Source organism: Schistocerca nitens, chromosome 8 (assembly GCF_023898315.1).
Source record: "Schistocerca nitens isolate TAMUIC-IGC-003100 chromosome 8, iqSchNite1.1, whole genome shotgun sequence".
In the NCBI taxonomy this organism is placed as follows: Eukaryota; Metazoa; Arthropoda; class Insecta; order Orthoptera; family Acrididae; genus Schistocerca; species Schistocerca nitens.
This window is the reverse complement of record NC_064621.1, coordinates 224622740-224642984: the sequence shown is the minus strand read 5'-3', so window position 1 is coordinate 224642984 and position 20245 is coordinate 224622740. Positions and strand designations below refer to the sequence as shown.

Below are 20245 nucleotides of genomic sequence, written 5' to 3'. Positions count from 1 at the left end.
GCGCACTAAATGTGTTACCAATTGTTTCTTTCACAATTTACGAGGCACATTAGATAGCCCACTGGGATCTCCACAGCAGTACCAGCAGAGCTTGGGAAAACAAATGAGTTACGAAATGGCGTGTAATTCACGATACTGCCGCTAGGAGACTAGTAAGCAGCAATGGCTGACAATGGAAGACTGACGACACAGCAACGATCGACAATTGTGTTATTTTTTCATGAAACGAAAAGCCTTGTTGTGACTCAGAGGCGTTTTCGACAACAGTTTAACACACGATGGGTCCCTTGCAAGAAGACCATCCACAGGTTGTACGATAAATTTGTACAGGAAGGAACAGTATTGGAAGCGAAGCGACCTCGGCCTAAGCCTGTTTGTTCGCCGGAGAATATTGAAGCTGTACGAGTTGCTGTACTGAGAAGTCCCGGGAAATCGTGTAGAAAGACAGCAGTGCAACTGGGAATATCCAGACGCTCCGTTCAACGCATTCTTAATAGTGACCTCCATATGAACACATACCAGATGACCTGTGCACGGAAGCTCATTGAAGAACACAAGCAGCAGAGACTACTGTTTGCTCAGTGGGCGGAGGATAGGGAAGAAACTCTTAACAACATTTGGTTTTCAGACGAGGCGCATTTTCATTTAGACGGCGTGGTTAACAAACAAAATGTACGCTTTTGGGCAACTGAAAACCCACAAGTGCTTCATGAACGACAACATTATGCTCCGAGGATTACAGCGTGGGCAGCAATTTCCAGTCACGGACTTATTGGACCCTTTTTCATTGAAGAAACTGTGAACAGCGAGCGTTATTTGACCATGCTTCGCAACAGCTTCATTCCACAGCTTCTTGCTACTGCCTTGCCCTTCAACACGCAGTGGTTCATGCAAGATGGAGCAAGGCCACATACTGCAAACACTGTGTTGGAGTTTTTACCCGAGCATTTCGACATGCGGATCATTTCACTCAGGTTTCCAGGTCGCTTCAATGACGGACAAAATTGGCCCCCCAACTGTCCAGACCTCAATCCATGTGACTTTTTTCTTTGGGGGTACCTAAAGGAAAAAATTTTCCCGAAACGTCCACGTGATTTAATGGAGCTCAGAAGACTTATTTTTCAAGCTTGCAGTGAAATTACGGAAGACATGTGCCGTAGGGTAATCACTAACTTCAGTGTTAGTTTGAAGGAAGTTAGGAAACGAAATGGTGGACATATTGAGCATGTGCTGAGTTAGAACAAATCTCCATGGACGGCTCTTCATTGTAGTATATGTTCCTTTCAGATTGTATTGACAAAGTTTATATTCAAAAACAAAATCGTAACACATTTCGTGCGCCACCTTGTATAACAATCTGCCGTTTGTCAAAGTAGCTTATGTCAGTGGATTTCCCCATTTGCGACCCGTTGTAAGCTAGCACTTTATCGGATCTTTTTTCAAGCGAAAAAATGGCTCTGAGCACTATGGGACTCAACTGCTGTGGTCATTAGTCCCCTAGAACTTAGAACTACTTAAACCTAACTAACCTAAGGACATCACAAACATCCATGCCCGAGGCAGGATTCGAACCTGCGACCGTAGCAGTCGCACGGTTCCGGACTGTGCGCCTAGAACCGCGAGACCACCGCGGCCGGCTTTTTTCAAGCGATACTCATTCGTAAGCTATACAGGGTGTTACAAAAAGATACGGCCAAACTTTCAGGAAACATTCCTCACACACAAATAAAGAAATTATGTTATGTGGACATGTGTCAGAAACGCTTAATTTCCATTTTAGAGCTCATTTTAGTTTCGTCAGTATCTACTGTACTTCCTCGATTCATCGCCAGTTGGTCCAATTGAAGGAAGGTAATGTTGACTTCGGTGCTTGTGTTGACATGCGACTCATTGCTCTACAGTACTAGCATCAAGCACATCAGTACGTAGCATCAACAGGTTAGTGTTCATCACGAACGTGGTTTTGCAGTCAATGCAATGTTTACAAATGCGGGGTTGGCAGATGCCCATTTGATGTATGGATTAGCACGGGGCAATAGCCGTGGCGCGGTACGTTTGTATCGAGACAGAATTCCAGAACGAATGTGTCCCGACAGGAAGACATTCGTAACAATTGATCGGCGTCTTAGGGAGCACGGAACATTGAAGCTTATGACTCGCGACTGGGGAAGACCTAGAACGACGAGGACACCTGCAATGGACGAGGCAATTCTTCGTGCAGTTGACGATAACCCTAATGTCAGCGTCAGAGAAGTTGCTGCTGTACAAGGTAACATTGACCACGTCGCTGTATGGAGAGTGCTACGGGAGAACCAGTTGTTTCCGTACCATGTACAGCGTGTGCAGGCACTATCAGCAGCTGATTGGCCTCCACTGGTACACTTCTGCGAATGGTTCATCCAACAATGTGTCAATCCTCATTTCAGTGCAGATGTTCTCTTTACGGATGAGGCTTCATTCCAATGTGATCAAATTGTAAATTTTCACAATCAACATGTGTGGGCTGACGATAATCCCCACGCAATTGTGCAATCACGTTATCAACACAGATTTTCTGTGAACGTTTGGGCAGGCGTTGTTGGTGATGTCTCGATTGGGCCCCATGTTCTTCCAACTACGCTCAGTGGAGCACGTTATCATGATTTCATACGGGATACTCTACCTGTGCTGCTAGAACATGTGCCTTTACAAGTACGACACAACATGTGGTTCATGCACGATGGAGCTCCTGCACATTTCAGTCGAAGTGTTCGTACGCTTCTCAACAACAGATTCGGTGACCGATGGATTGGTAGAGGCGGACCAATTCCATGGCCTCCACGCTCTCCTGAGCTCAACCCTCTTGACTTTCATTTATGGGGGCATTTGAAAGCTCTTGTCTACGCAACCCCGGTACCAAATGTAGACTCTTCGTGCTCGTATTGTGGACGGCTGTGATACAATACGCCATTCTCCAGGGCTGCATCAGCGCATCAGGGATTCCATGCGACGGAGGGTGGATGCATGTATCCTCGCTGTCGGAGGACATTTTGAACATTTCCTGTAACAAAGTGTTTGAAGTCACGCTGGTACGTTCTGTTGCTGTGTGTTTCCATTCCATGATTAATGTGATTTGAAGAGAAGTAATAAAATGAGCTCTAACATGGAAAGTAAGCGTTTCCCGACACATGTCCACATAACATATTTTCTTTCTTTATGTGTGAGGAATGTTTCCTGAAAGTTTGGCCGTACCTTTTTGTAATACCCTGTATAGTTTCCGTCACCAATGAAATGTAGTTAATTTCTCCCAGTTTCTCCCAACACACAAATTAAATATAAGTAAAATATTTTCAAATTAAGAAGTTAAAGAGGAAGTGTTAGTTAAAATGGGCTTTGTTTCGTTTTTTCATGCCGCTGGCGGTTGTTACTCGTTGGGATTAAGGTGGCTTCGATAAAGAGATCATGCAACGAAATAGCGACATATGTGAGCGGGTATATAAAATAAACTTAGAATTGGATCAGTGTGTTTTTTCAAATGAGCCGCATAGACGTAATTATAAGAATGATTTCTTAAGTAATCGTAGTTTCTTCCGATTTCCCGTCGTTCCTTAGTTGCTTCAAATGTCATGGAGGTAAGTTCCATCTTTGCAACTAAACGGAAGTTCGTTTATCGTCATAAGCGTTTCGCTTCTTTTATCTATGAAGAGTCTTAAGGGGCCTATAATACACGTTTGTTTCTATACATATAATAAATTCATTAAGTAGTAATTACAAGTAAGTAACAAATATGTATTACAGGTTGCTGAAGGTCTTTTATAAATAAAAACTAAATGTGTATGGACAAAACAAACTGCCTTCCCTTTAGTTGTAAAGACAGAACATACCTCCATAGATCTTGATTAACGTTCTGGGTTTTGCGATTACGAGTTGCTATTCTGGACTTTTCTAAAGTAAGGAGAGGTTAGTCTGTGAACTTATGGACATGAAAAAGGATTTTGTTCTGAGACTAAAGGGAGATATCACTGAAAACTGACGAAAGACTCCAAGATATTGTAACAAAGTTGTATTTCAGTCTAAATTGCAATATAGTGTTAGTCATACGAAATACTTCTGGTCTTTTTCGCTTATTCACATTTGATCCTACCATTTTTCTTTAAGGATTTCGGTTACAGATTTTTGCGAATAATACTACAAGAGTGCTGCTTTTGGTTTAAGCAATAGCAAATCAAACCACAACAGTTTCAATATGACACACCAATACTCCCACCTTGCAAGGAAAAAGATTGTTTACATAAGAAGAAAACCTCTATAAGCAGTCTTTTGGATCCACCGGCTTACTCGTATATTGCTGTAAGACTTTACCTTCTGCCGTAGCAACGCATTCTGTTTCCAAAGTATTATTCTTAAAATTGGAAATTAATCGCAATCAAACCGCTATAAGTGAAAAAATAAGGGGCAAAATAATGATAATTTTCGCTACAGGTAACATATTGTACGGGAACAATATCTCCACTAGCATGCTGCCTAGTAAATCACCACAGCATTCGCGTCCAGCTCTGTGATGGAGAATGCGTAACGTTCGCGTGACTTTTTGCCAATCCCAGCGAGCAGCTGTAAAAAGCGCGGCCCTGATTTCCCCGGAGGCAAGCTGCACGCGACTACTGACCATCATGTCCCGCTGGTCCTCGATGTTGGAGATGAGCCGACCGAATTCCGACAGCGACTTTGCGATGCTGACCTCGTCGTCCGTCTGCGACGTTCCGATGCACTCGAAGTTGAAGTTGATGAGGCTATACGACAGCGTGCGCTGCGCTTTCGACAGGTCTGCAACAAAAAAGTGCATCGCTTAGTTTTCAGGTTCAAGTTAGACAATCTTCGACATTGCCTTAAAATTATTTAAAAACAGTCTCGATCGCAGCCAATGTTAACTTCTGAACAGTTTCGGCCATTTAATTACGGGCCATCATCAAAGTTTGCACTGTAATAACAAAGTAAAGGTGCTATATTACACACAGACGTCAGTGATGTAAAAATATATTCTAAAACGATGCATCATTACCCATCTGCATGACGCCGATTGCGCCTGACCCGCTATCGAGGTCTCAGGCACTGTTTGTAGCGCTCCAATGGGGAACGACTTACATATCGTTTTGAGTGTTCATTTTTAAACAGTTATCTTTTTAATTAAATTAATCAAGAAACGAGTTTATATTCATTTTTGGTTCATAATCTATGTTACAGCCATATAAAATGCATTAAAATTTAGATTAATTCGTTAACTGAGGTCCATAGCGCCGTCTGGAGGAAATAATTGATACTATAAGAGAGCTAATTCTGTAGCTACTGCTACTTATTCGTAATAAAACCAAATGTATGGCGTATTAATACGAATACTATACATACGGACCTATTTGTATCAGTAGTCTGTTATTGAAAGTCTTGAAAAACGCTCGGAAAAAACTAAATGCTTCGTTGTACATGTATGGCATCTCTTGGGGCCCGTACTAACATATTAGGACGCCGTTTCCATGGAGACATCCAGGTTGATATGTCAGTTGTCAAAGATGTACTTGACGCTTGTGTAACAATGTACTTGACCCCTGTATAACACTAGAGGTCGATATCATTCACCAACGATAAAAGGGGCGTTGTTCATAGAAGTGGCGCCAGTTTAGCCACATTATCTTATTGTGGATAATCTGCAATACATTTCTGTTCACAAGAGGAAACAATTTGTTACAAATAACTTAGAAACATTTGGAGCTTACAATCAAAATATCTTAAGAAGAGTAGTTAACATGCAGAACTTATGTTAAAATTGACGTTACTGGTATTATAAATGAATATTTCTGCAACTGCTCTATAAATGAATACTTCTGCGGCTGTTCCACGTTTTAGAGTATACGTCTACATCGTTGACTTCTCTATGTAATATAGCACTTTTACTTTGTCATTACAGTGCAAATTCTGTTGACTGTCTGTAATTAAAGAGGCCGAAACCGGTCAAACGTTAACATCGGCTGCGATTAAGACTGTTCTTAAATAATTTTTGGACAATAAAGATCACTTTCTCCAACAGTATTTTATAAAATTATGAATTTTCCAGTCTTATTAATAAGCTAACTTGGAAGGCAAAGCAGCGTGGCTACTGAAACTTAAAAACCCTGAGAAATCCAGGTGGTGGTAAGTTCCAATGGGATCAAACTGCTGAGGTCATCGGTCCCTAGACTTACACACTACTTAATCTAACTTCAACTAAATAACACACACACACACACACACACACACACACACACACACACACACACACACACACACCCGAGGTAGGAGTCGAACCTCCGACGGGGGGAGCCTCACGAACCGTGGCAAGGCGCCGGCAGACCACGCGACTACCCCGCGCGACAGAACTCCAGGTAGGGGGAGCAAGATGGCGTCATTCATTCCTCTCAGCCGAGGTAGTTTGCCCACAGTTTTCAAAAATAGATAATTTATAAGGAATAATATTCTTATAATTAACATACCTTGAAAAATTAAATATTTTCGAATTCGTGATTTACAAAATTCAATAAAATGAAATTCTAACGCTAGGTCAAATAACACATAATTCCCTGAGATTTTATGAAATTCCTGATATTCCCTTGGATTTCTCTGATTTTTCCAGATGAAATGTAAATCCCTGAAAATTTTAGATTTTCCAGTAGAATCGCCATCTTGAGAAGTACTGTATACCGGGTGGCCTTTCGATAGAGCGGTCCCAGATTAGTCACGTGTGTTATTCATTTTAGTGGTATGTATTAACAGAAATATTAAAGCACGAAGAATAACCAGTACTCCAGCAGCGACTGAGCAGCACTGCTACATGGCGGTAGCAATCGGCACGGGCCAGGCCCACTCGTCTCGCTGCTAGAGTACTGGCGATTCGCCGTGTTTTAACATTCCTGTTAACGCACATCAATAAAACGAATGTCACAACTGGCTAATTTGGGACCGCTCTGTTGAAAGAGCACGTAAAATTCCGCTCTAAAAATCATTTTGTTTGTAACGAGGAGCAAACCAACGCTTTCCACGTCGACGCTAGGCGTCACATAAAAGATGCGAGGAGCCATATTAGTTTGGGCTGACAGCAGCTACACAATGCAAAAACAAATTAGCAAATACCTGCCAAAATTCAGAGAAAACGCAGCTGACGACTCTTATGAGTTAGCCCACATACAAGGCGTAACCGATATAAGAGCAGATATTTTTGTATGTCGTACCTTAATACGTATACACATCAGTATGTCGGTTGTTTTTTCTCTAAGTTGAACAATCTTGCCACAAACACTTCCCAAACTTTATGACGTGATGATTTCAGCACGGTTGTATCTGCACCTCTAAGTGGATTACGCCTGTCAGTGACTCCACGATGCTGTCAGCCACCTGAGCAAACCCTGCACTAGGCTTCACAACGCTGGTGACCTCGTACTCACTCCCCAACACTTCCTGCAACTGCTGGCCTACTCCTCTACCATGCGAACTACCTAGCAGCAGAACCTTCTTCATTCAGTTAGACTTTGCAACTGACCTAGGCCTGCTAACTGCTGAGGATTGCTGCATGTTCCCTACACCTACAGCTACGAGAGGCTCCTCTCCACTGAACTCTGACAGTTGGTCAAATCTATCGCATATACACAAAGTATAACTGTCTGAATACCACCACCACCACATCCACCACCACCTCCTCCTCCTCCTCCTCCAACTAACTGCCTTCTTGCCAACTGCCAGTTCCCATTCGCCAGCATCCTTCACCCTCCTCAACCTATCTAGTTCCTCCTTTGCGTGTTTTAACTGCACCCGAAGGGCACAGATATTACGCCTCTGCTCCTCTATCAACTATTTCTACTACATATTCTGCATTCCCAGGAGAGGATCTCGTTAGAATGCCCACTGGCTTCCCCACTGTATTCCTCCCAATGAAAACACTTTGAACAAATCCCACAACTCAGTTTAAAACCGTAGGCCAAAGGCCAGAATCAACACAAAACAATAAAATAAAACATAAACACTCAAATTAAATGATAAAAACCCCCTGCCCGAATAAAACGTAAAACTAAGCCAGCCATAGCAGGGTCATCAGTTAAAAGGGCAGGGAGCGTATCACGCAGCGCAAATGTCTGCCTGACCACAGCTAAAAGGGGGCAGGCCAACAAAATGTGGGCCACTGTCAAAGCCGCCCCGCAGCGACACAGAGGAGGGTCCTCCCGACGCAGTAAGTAACTGTGTGTCAGCCAAGAGTGGCCAATGCGGAGCCGACAAAGGACGACTGAGTCCCTGCGGTTGGCTCGCACGGATGACCGCCACACAGTCGTCGTCTCCTTAATGGCACGGAGTTTATTGGGCGTGATCCGATCGCGCCATTCAGCGTCCCAAAGCGCAAAAACTTTGCGGCGGAGGACTGCTCGCAAATCAGTCTCTGGGAGGCCAATGTCCATAGATGGTTTACTGATGGCCTCTTTCGCCAGGCGGTCAACATATTCATTGCCCGGGATATCGACATGACCGGGGGTCCACACAAAGACCACAGAGCGGCCGCAACGGGCAAGAGTATGCAGGGACTCCTGGATAGCCATCACCAGACGAGAACGAGGGAAACACTAGTCGAGAGTTCGTAAACCGCTCAGGGAATCGCTACAGATCACGAAGGACTCACCTGAGCAGGAGCGGATATACTCTAGGGCTCGAAAGATGGCGACCAGCTCAGCAGTGTAAACGCTGCAGCCAGCCGGCAATGAACGTTGTTCGGAATGGTCCCCCAGAGTAAGCGCATAACCGGCACGACCAGCAACCATCGAGCCGTCAGTCTACGCAATGCCAGAGCCCTGATACATTGCAAGGAGGGAAAGAAACCGGTGGCGGAAGGCCTCCGGAGGGACTGAGTCCTTCGGGCCCTGTGCCAATTCCAGCTGAAGGCGAGGGCGAGGCACACACCATGGGGGTGTACGCAATGGTGCCCTGAAAGGAGGCGGAAGAAGTAAGGCCCCAAGCCCGGAGAGAAGCTCTCGGACGCGGACCGCGATCGTACTGCCAGCCCTGGGTCGACGTTCTGGAAGATGGACGTGCGACTCTGGGAATAGTAACCGAGCGAGGTGGCGCAGTGGTTAGCACACTGGACTCGCATTCGGGAGGACGACGGTTCAATCCCGTCTCCGGCCATCCTGATTTAGGTTTTCCGTGATTTCCCTAAATCGTTTCAGGCAAATGCCGGGATGGTTCCTTTGAAAGGGCACGGCCGATTTCCTTTCCAATCCTTCCCTAACCCGAGCTTGCGCTCCGTCTCTAATGACCTCGTTGTCGACGGGACGTTAAATACTAACCACCACCACCTGGGAATAGTAGCCGATAGTTAAGATGCCCGGGCAAGCTGAAAACATGGGCAGCATAAGCGGCCAGCAAACGTTGGCGCCGTAACCGCAGTGGAGGGACACCTGCCTCCACTAGTATGCTGTCCACAGGGCTGGTACGGAAAGCACCAGTGGCAAGGCGTATCCCGCTGTGGAGGATTGGGTCCAGCACCTGCAACGCAGATGGGGATGCTGAGCCATAAGCCAGGCTCCCATAATCCGGACTGTACTGGATTAACGCCTGGTAGAGCCGTAACAGGGTAGATCGGTCGGCGCTCCAGCGGGTGTGGCTCAAGCATCTCAGAGCATTTAGATGCCGCCAACACGCCTGTTTAAGCTGTCGAATATGAGGCAGCCAAGTCAGCCGGGCATCAAAAACTACACCCAAAAACCTGTGGGTCTCCACCGCAGCAAGGAGTTCGTCGGGAAGATAAAGCCGCGGCTCAGGATGGACCGTTCGGCGTCGGCAGAAATGCATAACGCGGGTCTTGGCAGCCGAAAACTGAAAACCATGCGCTACAGCCCAAGACTGCGCCTTGCGGATAGCGCCCTGTAGCTGACGTTCAACAGCTGCAATGCCAGTAGAGCTGTAGTAAAGGCAGAAGTCGTCAGCATACAGGGAAGCGGAGACAGAATTTCCCACCGCTGCAGCGAGCCCGTTTATTGCAATTAAAAACAGGCAGACACTGAGGACAGATCCCTGTGGTACCCCGTTCTCCTGGACTCGGGAGGAACTATGAGAGGCCGCGACTTGCACGCGGAAGGTACGATACGACAGAAAATTTCGGATAAAGAGCGGCAGAGGGCCCCGAAGACCCCATCCATGAAGCGTAGAAAGTATGTGATGATGCCATGTCGTATTGTACGCCTTCCGCATGTCGAAAAACACAGCGACCAGGTGCTGACGGCGGGCAAAGGCAGTACGGATGGCCGACTCCAGACTCACCAGATTGTCGGTGGCGGAGCGGCCTTTACGGAATCCACCCTGAGACGGAGCCAGAAGGCCCCGAGACTCCAGTACCCAATTCAAGCGCCGGCTCACCATCCGTTCGAGAAGCTTGCAAAGAACGTTGGTGAGGCTAATGGGGCGGTAGCTGTCCACCTCCAAAGGGCTCTTGCCCGGTTTCAAAACGGGGATGACAATGCTTTCCCGCCATTGCGACGGAAACTCACCCTCGACCCAGAGACGGTTGTAAAGGTCGAGGAGGCGTCGCTTGCAGTCCACTGAAAGGTGTTTCAGAATCTGACAGTGAATGCGATCTGGCCCAGGAGCGGTATCAGGACAAGCGACAAGGGCGCTGTGAAATTCCCACTCACTGAATGGAGCATTGTAGGATTCAGAATGGTGGGTGCGAAAAGAAAGGCTCCGACGTTCCATCCGCTCTTTAATGGAGCGGAAGGCCAGTGGGTAATTGGAAGAAGCGGAACTAAGAGCAAAATGCTCTGCCAAGCTGTTGGCAATTTCGTCGGAGTCTGTACAAACTGCTCCATTCAGTGAGAGCGCAGGGACGCTGACAGGGGTCCGATAGCCATAGAGGCGTCGTATCTTGGCCCAGACCTGCCATGGAGAGACATGGAGGCCAATGGTGGACACGTACCGCTCCCAGCACTCCTGCTTGCTTTGGCGGATAAGGCGGCGGGCCCGCGCACGCAGCCGTTTGAAGGTGATGAGGTGTTCAATGCAGGGATGTCGCTTGTGACGCTGTAGCGCCCGCCGGCGATCTTTAATCGCCCCAGCGATCTCAGGCGACCACCAAGGCACAGTCCGCCGCCGAGGGGAGCCAGAAGAACTGGGAATGGCAGATTCTGCGGCAGTAACGATGCTTGTGGTGACTGAGTGAACCACCGCATCAATGTCGTCACTAGAGAGAGACTCAATAGCGGCAATGGAGGAGAACAAGTCCCAGTCAGCCCTATTCATAGCCCATCTGCTGGGGCGCCCAGAAGAGTGACGCTGTGGTAGTGACAGAAAGATTGGAAAATGGTCACTACCACACAGGTCGTCATGCACACTCCACTGGACAGACGGTAAGAGGCTAGGGCTACAGATCGATAGGTCAATGGCGGAGTATGTGCCATGCGCCACACTGAAGTGTGTGGAGGCACGATCATTTAAAATCGAGAGATCGAGTGGCGCCAATAAATGCTCAACGGTGGCGCCTCGACCTGTTGCTACTGACCCACCTCACAGAGGGTTATGGGCGTTAAAGTAGCCCAGTAACAAGAAAGGTGGCGGCAATTGGGCTATCAGCGCAGCCAGGACATGCTGCGCGACATCACCATCCGGTGGAAGGTAAAGACTGCAGACAGTAACAGCCTGTGGCGTCCACACCCGAACAGCGACAGCCTCTAAAGCTGTATGTAGAGGGACAGACTCGCTGTGAAGAGAGTTAAGGACATATGCAGACGCCACCAGACACCCTTTCATAAGCTGCCCGGTTCTTATAATAACCCCAATAGCCACGGAGGGCGGGGGTTCGCATTGCTGGAAACCAAGTTTCCTGAAGTGCAATGCAGAAGAAAGGGTGAAGGCTGAGAAGTTGGCGGAGCTCAGCTAGATGGTGGAAGAAACTGCTGCAGTTCCACTGGAGGATGGTATTGTCCATGTCTGAGAAAGGCGTGACGGGACTGGGAAGGCAGATTACGCCGCTGGGTCACTTGCTGCCTCCGAATGAGCACCTGTGGTAGTGCTTTCCATGGCGTCTGAGGGACCGGCGAGATCGAGGTCCTCAGCGGACGCCAGAATCTCCACCTCGTCCTCAGACGCAGTGCTTGTAGGAAGCGGTGGGATTGGTGCCACCGCAATGTCGTTAGCCTTGGGGACTTTCTTCTTGTTCTGTTTCTCTCGCTGTGCCTTCGGTGGTTCAGGCTTGGGGGGCTTCACTGGGTCAGTCTCAGGGACGGACGACGACCGTGAGGCCCTACGACCAGGGACTGGTGGTTGTTTCAGCCACTTGCGGGTGTCCGCTTTTCCACTCGTCGGAACTTGCGAAGGTAGGTCCCCAAGGGACCCCTTCCTGGCGAGAGTAGCCGAAGAAGTCTTACTCTTCGACCGGCTGGGAAGGGGGAACTGACGTCCCCGATGGTTGGGGGGGGGGGGGGTGTTGCTCCTGAAGAAGATGGAGCAGGAGCAACAGGGAGTGAAGTGCCCCCCACAACCAAGGGGGCCGGTGGATTCTGACAGATCTTAGAGCCAACGATAAGTGACGATGGGAGAACCGTTGTTGCAGCAGCGGCGTAGGTCGACGTCATTGCCACATGATGGAGCCGCTCATACTTCCGTTTAGCCTCGGTGTAGGTCAGGCGGCCCAGGCTCTTATATTCCATTATCTTTCGTTCCTTCTGGAATATCCTACAGTCCGGCGAGCAGGGGGAATGGTGTTCTCCGCAGTTAACATAGATGGGAGGCGGAGCACATGGAGTATTGGGATGCGAAGGACGTCCACAATCTCGACATGTGATGCCGGAAGTACAGCGAGATGACATGTGCCCGAACTTCCAGCATTTAAAACACCGCATCGGAGGAGGCATATATGGCTTCACATCACAGCGGTAAACCATCACCTTGACCTTTTCGGGTAAAACATTATCTTCGAAGGCCAAGATGAAGGCACCGGTGGCTACCTGATTATCCCTCGGACCCCGATGGACGCGCCGGACGAAGTGAACACCTCGTCGTTCTAGATTGGCGCGTAGTTCATCGTTGGGCTGCAGAAGAAGATCCCTGTGGAATATAATACCCTGGACCATGTTTAAACTCTTATGGGGAGTGATGGTGACGGAAACATCCCCCAACCTGTCGCAAGTGAGCAACCTCCGTGACTGGGCAGAGGATGCTGTTTTGATGAGAATTGACCCAGAGCGCATTTTGGACAAGCCCTCCACCTCCCCGAACTTGTCCTCTAAATGCTCCACAAAAAACTGGGGCTTGGTCGACATAAATGATTCCCCATCTACTCGCGTGCACACGAGGTAACGGGGTGAATAATCTCCACTGCCTTCTTTGGACAAACGTTCTTCCCATGGAGTGGCCAGGGAGGGAAATGATCTCTGATCAAATTTCTTTCCACTGAGGTTAGTCCTCGATCGCTTAGAGACTGCTGGTGGAGGCCCACCAGCGAGAGATGATGTACCACGCTTCATTGCGGGTCATCCGCCCTGATGCCACCCACTCCGACCAGGGGCTCTCCCCACGGGCGCCACCCAGCCGCAGCAAAGACCACCTGGCAGGATGGCCTTTGCCGGGAGTCCCGATGCCCCAAAGGGATAGGCATCTACTCCTCGGCATACGTGGGGAGGTAGCAGCTCAGGCATCAGCAGTGCGATCCCTGTGTAGTCAGGGGGCTACCACCAAGAGGGTACATGACGACCCCACCACAACTGACTGGCTACCGTGCTGGATGTCGGGTGTCGAAATATCCATGTACATCACGAGGGCAAAGATGGAAATGCACAATGGAGGGAAGGGATGCTATCCGGAACACACTGCAGCGGATGTCGCCGGAAGGGAAGCTCGATGTAAGTCCAACTCCATGAAAATATCAGGTGTGCCAGATCTTAGGGCAAGATGGATTTAAGATGCACCACGTAAGGTGTCCTTCCCCAAATGGTACGCACTAACGGAAAAATTTGGAAATAGAGTGGTCAAACCCCTCAGGGGACCATCACATTAAAGGCCGAAACAGTTGAGACTCCTTTTAGTCGCCTCTTACGACAGGCAGGAATACCGCGGGCCTATTCTTACCCCCGAACCCGCAGGGGGGTGTCTCGAAATTCTCTCTCTACTAAGAAAACAACTACTTTTATAAATACTACTAAACCACAACTAATACCTATACCAACAAAACTTCTCAAAATTATTAGCTAAAACCAAATATTCAAGAGGCCACTGGAACACTCAATGAAGATAAAACAGTGAATGAAGTTAAAACAGTGAATGAAAATTTTACTGAAATATTTCACTAGAAACTATAAGAACCGTCAGCTGAAAACTAAAGCACGAAATTTACAAAACGACTTCAACGCACAGAAAACTCTCAAAAACACAGCGAGTGAACGTTTCCAGAAGTTTACTAAATCGTTATTTCGCCACAAACAGCACCAAACACCGCTGAAAACTATTAAATTTAATAACTGTATAACCGTGCCAAATAACTGTCATTACTTATCTTTATAGCCGCTAAAGGTGCAATGGCACGCCGCAAAATGTAAACACACTACTCCTCACTTCAATATCTGACATGCCGCCCCGAGTGAAAATGAACATTAATGCTTGCTTGTGCCACGCGTACGAAGAGGTACTATGCAACCACTGGAAACATACGACCAGTAATAGCTATGACTATCAGTCTGCAAATGACGTAAAATGCTGATGCAACGTTTTCCAGTACACCGTCCTCAGTCACCAACAGAAATACCTGCAGTTATACCCGTTACGGCCTGTGTATATGTGTGTATCGGTCGTGGTTCGCCAATACCATGGCCTATCACGTTCCCTTTGGATTTTTTGTGTGTGTGGGCTTTCTAAAATCTTTGCTTTATTCCAGTCCTGTTGACAGTGTCGATCTCCAGGCAGAATACGGGACATCGAAAGAAGCCGAATGTCCGACATGATCAAAGGATGGAAATGCATAGCCAATCAGCGACGAGAGACGGAAATGTCTGTATTTAATGTAATCTGCCTCAGGTGGTACTTATTACGCTGTAAAGTTCAGTTACTAATTAAATTATCTGAAGTTAATAGTTTCAGTTGAACAAAGATAGGTAAACGTTAAATTCCTTTCCAGGATAAAATTTTCACTCTGCAGAGGAGTGTGCACTGATTTGAAACTTCCTGGAAGATTAAAACTGTGTGCTGAGCCAGGATTCGAACTCGGGAGCTTTGCCTGCGCAGGCAAGTGCTCTACCAACTTCTTGAAGTTTGGAAGATAGGAGATGAGGTACTGGAGGAAAGAAAGCAATGAGGAGTGGACGTGAGTCGTTCATGGGTAATTCAGCAGGCACAGCACTTGTCGGCTAAAGGTAAAGCTATCGGGTTCGAGTCTCTGTCTGGCAAACAGTTTTAATCCTTCAGGAAGTGATAATTTCATATTCATGGGACGTTAAGTTAGCCGAGAATTTTCTAAGTGTAATATAAAAGACTACAGGGTTTAATTTCTGTTAATGCACAGAGTGCATGAGGCCAGTAAATGTGTACGATACCGCACTGCTGGACACATCCAAACACAAACTTTCGCACGCTGATCACTTGTCAGGTAGGCAATGTACACGAGTAGTGTTTGGTGTCATTCACATTCAAGATGTTGACAATAGGCGCGAATGTATACATTTCAAAATATTTTTTGATTTCGACACGTGCTGAGGCACAGTTGTACTATTTGATAATGGTCAGCCGGCCGATGTGGCCGAGTGGTTCTAGGCGCTTCAGTCTGGAACCGCGCGACCGGTACGGTCGCAGGTTCGAATCCTGCCTCGAGCATGGATGTGTGTGACGTCCTTAGGTTAGTTAGGTTTAAGTAGTTGAGTCCCATAGTGCTCAGAGCCATTTGAACCATTTTTGGTAATGGTCACACGGCCGAGGCTGTAATGGAAATAAATAACTCTTACAGTGAAAGATTTGCAAAATTGGGCAACTACTCTCAATGTGTGGTCATGAGCACGCCCAAACACGATGGTAGCTTTCTGCCATTCTCGCACGTCCATTTCGGCCCATCTTACTGCATAGATTCAGTACCTGGCACTTAGACTTCGCCGGCCGGAGTGGGCGTGCGGTTCTAGGCGCTACAGTCTGGAGCCGAGCGACCGCTACGGTCGCAGGTTCGAATCCTGCCTCGGGCATGGATATGTGTGATGTCCTTAGGTTAGTTAGGTTTAATTAGTTCTAAGTTCTAGGCGACTGATGACCTCAGGAGTTAAGTCGCATAGTGCTCAGAGCCATTTGAACCATTTTGAACTTAGACTTCAACTCCACAACCATGAAGTACGTCAGCATGTAAAGGTCCAAAGCCCGCTTGTTACCAGTTCTGCAGCGCTCAGAAGTGACCAATGTAATATTTTTATGGGGAGGGGATGACTAATATTTTGTACGGTGAGCTCACAATACTTGTTGCTTATCCAACAATAATTACATATATGGCCGAAAGAAGAGACACCACGTATTCATATAATTGAGGCGCCTCGATGGGCGATGAATTCACCACCTTCAATGCGAATACACAATCATGTTCGACCACCTGTAAGAATCTCAAAGTAGCAAGCATGGAGGACATGGACGGGGGCTGGGTATAGGTGGCGCTGGGTGGGAATGTGGTTGTACCGAGATACTGAGCGCAATTTCGATAAACACTGTGTCCGGGTGGCGTAGTCGTTAACGCAACTGCATAGGAAACAGGATATCTCAAGTTCTAATCCCAGTCCGGCACACTTGGTTCCGCTGACTCTGCATTAAGTCCCGATGCAGCTGACATCGTGACTTCTCTCCCTTTCCTTTTTCCCCCTCCACATTCCATTTACATAATAATCACGTAAATGTACGTAGGCTGTGAACGCCTCTGCCCGTTACCGTAAGAGGTCGCTATTGTTATAAATCAGTTTTGGCAGTGTTAGTAGCATATCGTGGTCGGACGACCTTCCTGAAGGCACCAATCTGCCCCCTACCCTCCCCTGTCCCTCCGTGGGGTAGGAATCTGTACCCCATCCGCCTGTGTCTAGTGTAGATGTAGTGTTTGCGTAGTGTGTATCTGACGCAGTACGTGATACCAGCACGCTATTTACCTACTTGGGTGAGGGACGCTGATTAAAAAGGACATCCAATCTGGCCGACTTAGCACGTCTCGTCGTTAATCCGCGAGACGGATTCGATCCCAGTCTGGGTTGCCTCCTCGTGCCCCTGAAACGAGCGCGTTAGCGCTCTCGGCTATCCAAGCTGGTAAACGAACAGCACAAAATTCATATTGCGATATCTAAAAAAAGTCTACAAATTCTATGTTTTTTCCTAAATAATTTTGGGTGATTCTAATGTTTGCTGATATTCTAAGTTCAGAAATGCTAAGGGTTTCCCCTCTATCACACGGCGTATTTCACAAAATAATGACGCACATCCAGTGATTTCATACAGAACGCATATATTCAAAAAATATTGTTAAATAAAGCGTTAAAAGAAGGGACTCCTAACGTTATAATAAAACATGTTCTTCAGAACTAATACAAAGGCCCAGACCTCAACGTCTCTTCCTTTCCCCCTAAAACCTCCGTTGCGTCGTCTTCTGTGCTCTAGCTGAAGACGGTCGGCTATCATGCTGACTTCCTATCCGCCCTCGTAAAACTGTTCCACTTGTTTAATGTCTTGATGGAACCTTTCTCTGCGTTCCTCATCTCAGTACCTGGAGTTTCTAGAAAGTAGCTGACCTATGAGTCCAGAAACTACACCACCAATCTCACTGAAGCATCCAGTTCTTTGAATTTACACATAATGTCTCTACTATACTCTCGTACTCAAGGTCTTTGAAGTTAGCAAGACACTTGTTGTCAACTTGTTTTAAGTATATCCAAAATGTCGTTTGAATTTCATTAATTTGTCTTCAAATGTTTCTTCTTTCATTAAGGCCGATGAAAAGCCCCTTCATTTATCTTAGCCTCTGGTAGCCACAGTAACTTATTTACCACATACTCATAAATGTATTATTATTATTAATATTATTATTAGTATTATCAGTCTTTGAATCGAATAGTACGTTCTCCCCTCCAACTTTTGGCAGCTCTAACTGGCAATGTTTTCTGACACTCGTTCTTGCCTCTTCACGACTTTCTCATTCGCACAGGATGTACGGGGCCTCCTCACAACTTGGACTCCCTCTGTGTGTGAGCCAATGGCCTGTCTGATCCCCACCTTTGCGACAAAATACACATCTTTGACGAAGTCTATGATTTTCTGCTACTGATTTTTTTTCACAGAAGCCTACATCTACAAAATTACTAATTTATTTCAATACGTACGTTCAGTGAGTTCATTTTATTTCATACATTTTGATGAATATATAATACACTACTGGTAAAACGCACCCGGATGCATACTAGTAGACATTAATATAGCGTGTGTCCTGTTTTGATGACGTCTTGAACTCTGCTGCCGACACTTTCAATGACGTGTCTTGTCTGAATATCTATGGAAGAATTACAGCCCATTCTGCCGGCCGGAGTGGCCGAGCGGTTCTAGGCGCTACAGTATGGAACCGCGCGACCGCTACGGTCGCAGGTTCGAGTCCTGCCTCGGGCATGGATGTGTGTGATGTCCTTAGGTTAGTTAGGTTTAAGTAGTTCTAAGTTCTAGGGGACTGATCCCATAGTAATCAGAGCCAGTTTGAACAGCCCATTCTTCCTCAAGAGCCGACAGACGTGTAGAAGTGGTCAGGAGTATTAATATAACATCACGAAGCAATGAAATTCGCAAAAGAAGGCACAAATCGATTAGTCACCCATTGCTGAAGTTTACATCAAAAACGGTTTGTAAAAGAAACATATAGGCCTCGACATTACAATACCACATAAATATGTGCGTAGCTGTATTATAGACTATAAATTAAAGCATCTTTAAGCAACATGTTTTAACGCAAACCTTGACAAAACGATACTGGCTTTATTAAAACGATTTAACAGCTACATTTTGCGTGCTGTAATACTCTTTCTAAAAAAAAAATTGTTTTCCGCATGCGTGTATCAATATTTGTATTCATATGAGTGTCAATGATTTTATATGTAAATGCCTGAGAATAAAAGGATGCGCAGCCCTCAATTTTATTTATTTATTTTTTGGCGCTGGAAGGAGTTTGGCTGTTCGCACTTGTATTTCTGCTTTCAGCAATCACAATGTAAGTATCGTGGCAGTAGCTCTAAATGATTTCAGAATACACAAGCTTCAAAATGTTCAAATGTGTGTGAAATCTTATGGGACTTAACTAATAAGGTCATCAGTCCCTAAGCTTGCACACTACTTAACCTGAATTATCCTAAGGACAAACACGCACACCCATGCCCGATGGAGGACTCGAACCTCCGCCGGGACCAACCGCACAGTCCATGACTGCAGGGCCTAAGGCCGCTCGGATAATCCCGCGCGGCATAAACAAGCTTATTCTGAGTTACTTAAGTTTTGCTTTCTTATTAATCCATCAAGTCACATGTTTATTTCATTATTTATTGCGTCACGAGACCTCCTTTTTCGGCATTTCTAGCAGGGAAGACGCAACACTTCGATATGGCACCGATCCACAATTGGCGTGATTGCCTTACCAATTTGCAATGTTCATTTATACTCATTAAGTGTGTGGAATCTGCAGTCATTCCGAGAAGAAGTTCGAGCTTTTCAAACCAATCATACAACATACAGCTATTACCAAATCCCAATATGCAGTTTACGTTTTCTAAAATTCAGTCGGTCCACATCCTCTGTTGCGTCACTCCGAACGCACCAAGCTGGGATCACAGTCTTCATTCTGGTAGAAACATTCTGAAATGCTGGAGTCGGCGTAAGTGGAAGCTAATACTTCATAGAAATTCTCAATTTCTGTCAAAACTGCTTGCGAACATTCTAAGCACTTTACCTGAAATCGGCATTCAAAAGTACACCAGAAAAACCCTTTAAATGTAAGACAAAATTTGTCAATCAATGCAATCGTTGCCTCTGTCCTGATACTTTCTTCGTCTACGTAGTACTTAAGAACACACTTTTTCTTATTTTCCCGGGAGTCGAGAGAGAGAGAGACTTGTGATGACGTATTGTTACGCTTATTACGTGCTTGGTAACAAAGGACTCGTTTCGACCACGTGTGACAGAGGGGCCACAGTAGTGGGACACAGCAGGTCGTGAGCAGAGGCGATAGCGATCGCGA

The 20245-nt window shown here is 46.5% G+C and overlaps 1 protein-coding gene across 2 annotated transcripts in view; it reads right to left on the bottom strand.

Annotated features, from left to right (window-relative positions):
* The window catches only part of LOC126199279 (rho GTPase-activating protein 10), a 596616-nt gene that overhangs the window by 243340 nt on the left and 333031 nt on the right, over window positions 1-20245 (bottom strand). For both annotated transcript variants that reach the window (XM_049936087.1, XM_049936088.1), the window contains exon 2: window positions 4646-4803. In XM_049936087.1, coding sequence (XP_049792044.1) covers window positions 4646-4803 — 158 coding nt within the window. The remainder of the gene's footprint in view (window positions 1-4645; window positions 4804-20245) is intronic.